Source organism: Arachis ipaensis, chromosome B03, assembly GCF_000816755.2.
Source record: "Arachis ipaensis cultivar K30076 chromosome B03, Araip1.1, whole genome shotgun sequence".
NCBI classification, from domain to species: domain Eukaryota; kingdom Viridiplantae; phylum Streptophyta; class Magnoliopsida; order Fabales; family Fabaceae; genus Arachis; species Arachis ipaensis.
In genome coordinates, this window is record NC_029787.2 from 79,991,616 (window position 1) to 80,002,473 (window position 10,858).

At 36.4% G+C, this 10,858-nt stretch overlaps 1 protein-coding gene across 1 annotated transcript; it reads right to left on the minus strand.

The window, feature by feature from the left end:
• LOC110269477 (uncharacterized mitochondrial protein AtMg00810-like) lies at positions 4,468–5,313 on the minus strand. Its single transcript, XM_021117334.1, has 2 exons — positions 5,221–5,313; positions 4,468–5,124 (listed from the first exon to the last, which is right to left on the minus strand). The coding sequence occupies exons 1-2, from the start codon at positions 5,311–5,313 to the stop codon at positions 4,468–4,470; spliced, it is 750 nt and encodes a 249-aa protein (XP_020972993.1).

Sequence of the window (10,858 nt, forward strand, 5' to 3'; positions counted from 1 at the left end):
AATTGTATCTTTGATTAGTTTGGGTTGAGGAGGGTGTGTTAATCAAGTGTGGGGGGAATTTGTGGAAAACATTGATAGAAAGTTGCTTTGGGTTTTCATTGAGAATATTTGGAAGAATAGGTAAACACTCATGCATTTTTACTTAAACATATGCATCTCTTTTTTATGTTACAAGAAAAAAAATTTTGGTATATATATCTTTTGAAAAAAAATAAGAAAAGAAAAGGAATGAGTGATGATAATAATGTAAATAAAGGATGCATATGTGTGTGAATTAGAAAAAAAAAAAGATGTATGAGTGGATGTCAGAAAAAGAGGCAAATGGGAATTAGATTGTTCTCTTTTGTGTACATAGGTTGGTATAGGATTAGGTGAGATATTTGAGATAATCAAAGATCCAATCTATTAGCCCACTTAACCATATTAATCCTTCCTTAACTCTAGCCCCATTACAACCCTCCAAAGACCTCATGATATTTGCATTCATGCATCAAATATTAGTTGATTGTTAGATGACTTACGAATCTTAGAAAACATTATTAAAGGAGGATTGAGTGATTAAGCCCTAAACACTGAGCGACTAGAGTGTATACACATCCGGTGAGGGGTTCAATTGCTCGATTCTATGATTCCTTCTCTTATATTGTATCTTCTTGCAAGTTGCTTGTTAGTTTTTGAAAATTCCAAATCAAATCTTTGGACATTGATTATATTGCCATATTTTCTTGTCTTGGCCCTAAGTTTCTACTTTGGATTGATTAAAATTCTTTTGTTTGTTCTTGCCAAACTTAATAGGAACCATAGCATAGATATAGATAGAGAGCATTTAGTACAGTTGCATGCATATAAGTAGTTGCATTGAATAATTTGCTTGCCCTTTGATCCTTCTCCTTTGATTGTGATTAGCATGAGGACATGCTATTGTTTAAGTATGGAAAAATTGATGAATCCGTATTTGATGATAAATTTTGGATTGATTTGAGTGAATTTCATCATATAAACATTTATTCATCCAAATAGCATACTTTTGTGTTCTCTTCCTAAATTGAGCTTAATTGTGAAAACATGCTATTTTGTGCTTAATTTAACCAATTTTATTCCACTTTCATCCCATTCGATGCCTTGATATTTTTTATGAGTGATTTCAAGTATAATAGGTTGGAATGGCTTGATGAGAGTGGAGGAGAAGCACACACTGGAGTGTGCGTATGCACAACCTGCTATGCGTACGCACAAGAAGCACACAGCCATGTGTGTGTACACATGACAATCTGTGCGTATACATGCGTCAGCGCACGTGATTGGCGGAATCAGAAGAAGTTGACTATTAAGAAGTTAGCTATTATGAATTATATGATGGGAATAGAGTTGAGAGTTAGAGTTGCTTTGTCTTTCTGAAGTAACTCTGGTACTACTGTCTTCTTTACTTGTGAATGATCTTCTTCTATGGCAGGCTGTAAGTGATCAAAGCCATTGCCCGTGGTCATTGATCTCCTCTGCTACAGGTTGAACACGGCCATGGCCATTGGCCGTGGTTACTCAATCTGACGAAGGGTGAAGCGCATAGCAGTCCATTCTCTTAGCGATCCTACTCAAAACGCCACAGACAAGGTCGAATCTTCCGGATCAGAGAATACTGCTTCTTTGGATTCTAGCCTATACCACGAAGACCCTAATCTCCCCGAAGATCGGCTGAACTGGTGTATCGATAAGTCCCCAACGAAATCGTGGATTAACCGTCTGAGAGATGTATAAACATAGCTGTTGGCTTGTGCTTTTCTTCCAGGTACAGACACGAACCCAAGTAGATGCGGGTGTTTGTCAGGCACGTTCGTCTTACTATGATGAACAGAGCCAATTTGTCAGATCGCCCTGTTCATCACGATGAAGATCGGATATACATCTTAGAGATAGATCAAACACGGATCGAAGAAGAAGAAATAGTACTTTTATTAATTCATAGGACTCAGCAGGGCTCCTTCCCCTCAACCTAGGAGGTTTAGAAACTCATACTAAAAGTAAAAATAATAGTGAAAACAAAAATAATGAGAAAAGTGATGATCTTCATGAAAATTGTGAATTAAATCCCTTAAATACTAAACTAATGACTAGAAAGGGTAAAACAGTCTATTTAGTGCTAAAATCCACTTCTAAGGCCCACTTGGTGAGTGTATGGGCTGAGTTTTAATGAGATCCATGTGCTATGAGGCTCCTTGGGCATGGAATGCCAGCTAGGGGGTCCTCTCTGGGCCTTTGGATGCTGGGCTCTACTCTTTGGGCGCTAGATGCCTGGAAGGGGCAGAAAGTTGGCATTAGACGCCAGTTTTGGGCCTTCTAATCCAAAACAAAGTATGAACTATTATATATTTCTGGAAAGCTCTGGAAGTCAGCTTTCCATAGTCATTGAGAGCGCTCCATTTGGACTTCTGTAGCTCCAGAAAAGATCTTCCGAATGCAGGCAGGTCAGATTTGGACAGCATCTGCAGTGCTTTCTCTGTCTCTAAATCAGACTTCTGCTCCAGCTCCTCAATTTCAGCCAGAAAAATATATGAAATTGTCCAAAAACACAAAAACTCATAGTAGAATCTAAAAATGTGAATTTAACACTAAAACCTATAAAAACTTAATGAAAACTAAATAAAAACTACTAAAAACTACTAAAAACTATATGAAAATAATGTCAAAAAGCATATAAAATTTCCGCTCATCACCAATCTTAGAGATCACCTAATCAATCAAAACACAAAAATTCTCTCAAAACAAAAGCCTAAATTTTCAAATTCCTTAGGACAGTAAACTAGGCATAGATTTGCAAGAAGCTTACCACAATACTTAGCTAGAAGTGACGGGCTTGGCGAGAGTTTCGGTAGTCGTTGACAGCACACGAATTGGAGCACCGTAGCTCAAGTTACGAGAGGAAGAAGATGAATGTGAATAGTGCTTCTTGTAACCCTCACCTCTCTTCTCTAACTTAGGGTGCAGCTGCTGTGTTGTGTTATTGTGAAGTGTGGTGAGGCTGAAATGGCCTCACTTAAGGCTATATATATGTTGGGTTTGGGCCCAACTTGGACCCAGTCCAACTCGTTAGTATTTTTGGTCCGTTTGGCCCAACTTTGGGCCAAACCTTTAAAATTAATACCGGGTTTTCAATTCTAAATGTTTTCCTAAGGTTTTCTACTGTTTTTATTATTCTCGCTCAGTACTGGACAGACTTAAACTGGTTCAGCCAGTTAATCTCCCGGTTCGCAGTCTTATGCGGTTTTTCACAGAAAATTACATTCTCCAACTCAGAAAAATCTATTGAGTCCAAAAATTATATTTATATTGTCAAATTAACATTCTAAATTTTTGGAACCTATTTTGGACAATTAATTATTTAATTAAACGATTAATTAATCGCGGTTCTTACACTAAACATCTTCAAAACCACTTAACATTCCTTATTCCTGAATTCTTTCTTAACTTTCTGAGCCCTTTTTCAGTTACATTCTACAATCCTAATTCTTTCTTCTTATCTGTTTCTTCTTTTCTTTAAGATCCACAATCCTCTTGCCAATATTTGATCGATTTAATTTGAGATTCAATTGGACGTTGTTTGCTCAATCATTTAATCCCCATGGGAACGATATCCACTTAGCATGGTATTACTTGAATGATCTTATGCACTTGCAATTTCTCTCTCTCTCTCTGATAAAAATAAATAAAAATGATGATGATAGAGAAAGATCGAAGTAATAAGGGAGAGATAAAGTGAATCATGTGGTTTAAATTAACTCTTAAGATATAATTATCTAGAGTAGTAATTATTTGAGCACATATTTTTTACTTTTTTTATTTTATTTAATCATTTGTTTTATATAATAGTTGTAGAAAATTCAACCTATTTTTCTATTAGTCATGAATACATATATATACAACTTTTGATATGAAACTATATCAAATATTTTCTATCTTAAAAGGCATAATTTACGATCCTAACAAATTAGAATACATAATTTTCTATCCTAGTAAAGATACACATGAGAGTACTCTTTGAGTACCGTATTTATACTTAAATTATAGAAATATTATTAATATAATATTTCTATGTATATCTAAATTATCCATTAATACCCCCCTCAAGTTGGAGCATGCAAGTCTTTAATGCCCAACTCGACCAATATTGCCTCAAACTTTTTGGCACCAAGAGCTTTAGTAAAAGGGTCGGCCAACTGAGTTTGAGTGGGAACATAAGATGGAAGGAGGCGTTGGTGCACGATCTCATCTCAAACAAGATGACAATCTACTTCAATATGCTTTGTGCGTTCATGAAAAACTGGATTTTTAGCAATGTGAAGAGCTGCTTGACTGTCGCAATAGAGACGAATGGAGGCATGATGAGGGTATATCTTTAATTCACTTCAATTCTTTTGTTGTTTGAGCCATTGAATGATGTTCAGCCTCCGTAGAGGAGGCAGACACTGTTTGTTATTTCTGAGTCTTCCAAGATATTGGTGAGTTACCAAGCTGGATGAACCAGCCTGTGATTGACTTGCGAGTGAGTGGACAACTAGCCCAATCGGAGTCACACCATCCATAGAGCCGCAAATCATTTTCTCGTGGGAGAAGAATTCCTTGTCCAAGATGTCCCTTTAAATAATGTACAACACGCAAAGCAGCTTGCCAGTGTTCGATGCGTGAATTTTGCATGAACTGGGACAACATGTGAACACTGTAGGCCAGATCAAGCCGAGTAAAATACAAATAAATCAGTCTTCTAACAAGTCGACGATATATGCTAGGATCGGATAAAAGAGAACCTATAGCTGACCCCAGTCGATGATTCTCTTTGCATGGTGTTGCTACAGGCTTAGCACCTAGAACTCTTGTTTCGGTGATTATGTTCAAAGCATATTTTCTTTGGCACAGAAAGATTTCAGTCGGAGATCTGGCAACCTCAAATCCCAAGAAGTATTTCAGCCGGCCTAAATCTTTCATGTGAAAACATGTGTGTAAATACTCTTTGAAATGTTGAATTGCAGTACCATCATTTCTTACAATGACAAGGTCATCAACATATACCAAAACTACCAATTGCACGCTATTGTGGCGAAGGCTAAACAAGGAATGGTCCTTTGGGGATTGCTTGAAACCATATCGAAGGAAAGCAGATGAAAGTTTTGCAAACTAGCATCGTGGAGCTTGTCGCAGTCCGTAGAGAGATTTCTGAAGTTTACAAACCAGTCCTTGTTGAGACACCTGAAAACCAGGAGGAAGCTTCATGTAAACGTCCTCATCAAGTTCTCCATGAAGAAATGCATTGTGGACATCCATTTGGTGGAATTCTCAATCCTAGGTTGCTGCCACTACGAGTGTTGTGCGAATTGTTACCATCTTTACCACTGGAGAAAACGTTTCATTGTAATCTAAGCCTTTCACTTGATTATTTCCCAAAATTACCAGCCTTGCTTTGAACCTCTCTATTGTCCCGTCAGAGTTGTATTTAACTTTATAAACCCACTTACACCCATGTTCTTTCTTTCCTGGAGGAAGGATTGTGAGCTTCGAAGTGTCATTGAGTTGAAGTGCACGAATTTCTTGGGATATCGCTTCGCGCCAACTCTCATCTCTAACTGCTTGAGAGAAAAATAAAGGGTCCTGTTCTGTCTGGAGAGAGGCAAGAAAACTGTGGTATTGTTTGGAAAAGGAATTATAATTCACAAAATTATGTATAGGATAGGACACACCTGAGGATTTTGATGGAGAGGGAGGTTGGTCAGTAGGGCCTATTGGTATCGTAGCAGCAGAGACAAAATTGTGCAACCTGACTGAGGGTGTCTTCATGCAGTGACTCCGACCAAGTGGAACGTCCATCGTGACTAGTGGTAGATCAGAAATCGGCGTTGTTTCTACTACACTTGGTTCCGATGCATCGTCAGCAGTGTACTCTTTAATCTCTTCATTGAGCTCATGTCCACCTTGTTGGTCAATAGGTTCTTCAATAAGGGAGTCCCCAGCACAGTCATTCAAGTGTGGAGTATTGGTCTCATTGTGTGTGTCTTCTTCAACAATTGTTTCTGTCACAGGAGGTCCAATATCTTCAATCCTTGGTTCCAAAACCTGATTCGCTTTAAAGGGAAATACATCTTCAACAAAATGAATGTCATGAGAAACAAAGAAAACTTCTTTTTCCAAGTCAAATAATTTCCATCCTTTTTGCCCAAAAGGATACCCAACAAACACACATTTTCGACTACGGCTGGCAAATTTATCCCGTTGCTTATTCTGATTTTGAGCATAAAACAAAAAGCCAAAAAGTCGCAAGTGCTCATAATTTGGAATTTTTCCATGGAAAACCTCATACGGAGTCTTGCCCTTTAGTACTAAGGATGGCGTACGATTAATTAAATAGCCAGCAGTTAAGATACATTCTCCCCAAAACTGGATAGGAAGATTGCCTTGAAAACGTAAAGATCTAGCAACATTGAGAATATGTCGATGTTTGCGCTCCACTCATCCATTTTGTTGCGGTGTATTAACACATAATGATTGGTGAACAATGCCTTGTTGTAGGAAGTATTGTTTTAAACACATGAATTCCGTTCCATTATCAGATCGCATCATTTTAACATATTTGTTATATTGGCGTGCAATCAAAGTGAAATTTTTTTTCAATGGGATTGATACCTTATCCTTTTCTTTCAACAAATATATCCAAACCGCTCGTGAACAATCATCCACAATAGTTAAGAAATATGAAGCACCACATGAGGAGGGAGTTCTATAGGGTCCCCACAAGTCATAATGGATTAAATAAAAAATATTGGAAGCTTGATAGTCACTCAAAGAAAGCTTATCTCTTGTTTGCTTAGATTTTTCACAAATTTCACAAATCTCATTGGCTGTATATTTTCCACTTACATTATGAAGCATTTACACAATTTGAAAGGATGGATGCCCTAGTCTCTTATGCCAAAGTGCTAGTTGATTTTCTGTTCTGGTATGACAAGCTTGAATCTTGTGTGCCCCACGATACCAATAGAGCCCATCCTTCTGCTCACCCGCTTCAATCAGCGTCCTCGAAATGCGGTCTTGTATGACACAAAATTTATCAGTGAATTGTACTAGACAGTGTTCTTCATCTATTAATTGAGAAACTGAGAGTAAGTTGCATTTTAATTGACATACATAGAGAACATTTTTCAATTCAAGTCCTCCTTCAAGTATCACTGTTTCTTGCTTGAACGTTATCACCTGCTCTCCATCCGGTAAACCTATTGGACACCCGCGTATAGTTTTCTTTTCACATAAATTTTTCAGGGTTCCAGTCATGTGGTTGGAAGCTCCACTATCAATGATCCATAAATAAAAAATTCTCTTACCAGTCATTTTCTCGGAGTCATTTGGTTTTTGCTTGTTTATCATATCTACCAATACTTGCCATTGTTCATTGGTCAATCCTGACATCTCACGTCTCGTGTCTTCCATGTTGGTAGCATGCCTGCCACTTCCATCCGTGTGTGCCACATGTGCACGCGGTGGAATTCTTTGAGTACGTGTGCCTTATCGTCCGTAGTCTTTGCCACCGTCTCTTCCTTCATTCCTTGGTCGATTGTCCCACCATTCTGGATATCCTACAATCTGAAAGCATCCTTTAACATCATGCCCACTTTTATCACAGTGAGAACATATTGTTGATTTTTGGCTCAGATCTTCTCGTCCTTTTGTCCTATTCCCTGCCTGCATTGCGAGTCCCACAACCAACCCTCTCTCTTCTGATGCCTTAGCCATCGTCTTCACTCTCTCCTCTTGGACTAGCATTGCGTACACACGATTCAGTGATGGCAAATGATCGGTTGCCAGAATATTTGATCGCACTGTTCCGTAACTCGCATCATCTAGGCCCATCAAAAATTGGTGGACCCTCTCTTCTTCCCTTCGCTTCTCAAGTTGAGATCCATTCCCGCACTTACATCCACCACACTTGCATTTGGAAATTTGCTCGCACTGCGCTAATTCATCCCACAGTACTTTCAATTTCCCATAATACGCCGTCATGGCCATTCCTTCCTGCTTACATCTCGTCAAATCTGACTTTAGTTGTTGTATTCGTGGTCCGTTCACAGCGGAAAATCGCTCTTTGATATCCACAGTGTCCGCGCGTTCTCAACATATGCAAAGGTTGACCGTAGGCTTGGTTCGATCCTGTTCAAGATCCATGATACAATCATGGATTGGACTGTCCACTAATCCTCAAGATCAGATGCACCTTGTTCTGGTTCCGTGAGAGTTCCATCGATGAATCCTCCGAGCCCGAAGTGATATTTTCACAGCTCTAACCCATTCTTCATAATTTTCTCCACGCAGCTGCACTTGCGTGATTACATTTCCTGGGTTGTCACTCGCATTGAGGTTATATGGCGAGTAAGTTTTCTTAATTCCTTTTTCTGAAGTCTCTAGTACATTTACAGAATTCTTTCCTGATTCTGCTGCCATGGTTAAGCAGCCTAGGTTCCTTTTGTGTTTGTCGGTATTATAGTATGCTCTGATACCATACAGAAAATTCAACCTGTTTTTCTATTAGTCATGAATACATATATATACAACTTTTGATATGAAACTATATCAAATATTTTCTATCTTAAAAGGCATAATTTACGATCCTAACAAATTAGAATACATAATTTTCTATCCTAGTAAAGATATACGTGAGAGTACTCTTGGAGTACCGTATTTATACTTAAATTATAGAAATATTATTAATATAATATTTCTATGTATATGTAAATTATCCATTAATAACAGTGTTAATGATACCGGTATAATAAATTATTTTAGCTCCAAAATATTTTGGTATAGTTTATTAGACCAAAGAATATAAGTAAAAATATTGTGTCGGTTGAATTTAGACCTGATAATTATGTGATCTAAAAAAACTCTTTTACTATTCACTAATAAAATATTATTTTAGTTAATAGTAACTCCAAATATTTTTATTTTTGATACGGGTCTTTGTCATTTAACGAAGTCAAACTGTGCTACATGATTTTTGCAGATTCCAATTATAGAAAATTCTAAAAGTCATTTTACGAAAGATTAGGTTCTTACAAAGTTCTTCCTCTATTCTTTTTTTTTTCAATTTCAAATACTACTTTATCACTGACATTTTTTTTTCTTCTTTTTCAAATTTATTGGCTCAAATAAATAACCCACCCCATTTCTTTTCAACATTCTAAGGCACATTCAATGGAGATGGAGAAAAAGTTAGACATTTTAAACAGAAAAGCTTTGCATACAAGTCATTAGGGCTTGTATGCTTTACAAGTTAATTAACGAATAAACCCCAAAAACGCGATGCAAGGTCTACGTTCTTCTTCTTCTTCTTCTTCCTCTTCCTCCTCTTCTTCTTCTTCTTCTTTTCTTTCGTTTCTTGCTTTCTCTTTCTCCTTCTTCTTCTTGCACGTTCTTCTTCCTCTTCCTCTTCTTCTTCTTTTCTTTCGTTTCTTGCCTTCTCTTTCTCCATCTTCTTCTTCTTGCTGCACGTTCTTCTTCCTCTTTCTGTTCTTCTTCTTCATTTACGTGCTTTTCTCTCTGTTTTCTTTCTTCGTTATTCTCGATTTCCATTGTTTTTTGACATCAAGCTCTGAAATCGTTTTTGAAGAAGAAGAAACAGTAGAAGATGAGGAGGAAAAAGAGAAAGAGTTTTGAAATATGGATAAGGTGTACTTCAACGAATTTTGAGTGTATTTCTTAAATCCTTTGGGTGTATTTTTGTAATCCTTTGGGTGTATTTCTATAATCTTTTGGGTGTATTTCTATAATCGTTTGGGTGAATTCTTGTAACCGTTTGGGTGTATTTCTGTAATTCTTTGAGTGTATTTCTGTAATCGTTGGGGTATATTTCTGTAATCGTTTGGGTGTATTTCTGAAGTTCCATTATCTTCAAATTTGGCAAGAAAATTGTTTTCATGGAGGAGGAAAAAGAAGAGTCATTCATAATGCATGGTGAGTAGCGCGCTTTAGAAACAGGAAGTTGTTGAATAACGTGCGTTTTATTTACTCTTGAATGTGGAAGTGTGTAATGTGTTAATTAAATGTAATGCGTGTATTTTATTGGACTTGTAAGACTTGTAAGCCAAAAAGCTTGTATGTGTAGCAGACCTCCATTTTAAAAGACAAAAAGACGGAAAAAAGACATAAAAGTAATTTTATACTAACATTATAGTTTGGACACTAAAAAAAATCTCTTTGAATTTGTATTTATATCTAATTATTGCAAAAGGGTTGACATCTATATCCACATCACTCTAAAAGTCGTATATCTTTGTTTTTATTAGTTTTTTCTGCACAACTTCTATTAAAGTAGTGTTTGGTTGGAACTCTCAATGATATTATTGCCACCATCCATCATACTTCAGAAATGCTATCTATTAGAGGTGGAAGAACTGAAGAAATAAAGAGGACAATGATGTATAATTATTTTTTTTATGGAAATTAGGATTCATACTATTTTTAAAGATTTGTATAGATTAAAATAAGAATTAACAATGAAGACGTAGAAAAAATTAGATATTTTAAAAGATAAAAAGACGAAAAAAATGAAAAGTAATATTATATTAACATTACCGTTTGAACACTCAAAAAGAATCTTTTTAAATTTGTATTTATATTTTGACTATTGTAAAATGGTTGATATTCATACTTACATTACTCTAAAAATTGTATATCTCTATTTTTATTAGTTTTTCTTGTACAATTTCTATTAGAACAGTGCTTGGTTGGAGCTCTCAATAACATTATTACTATCATCTATTATACTTTAGAAATACTATCTATTAAAAGTAGAAGAAATGAAGGAAAAAAAAAATAATAGACAATG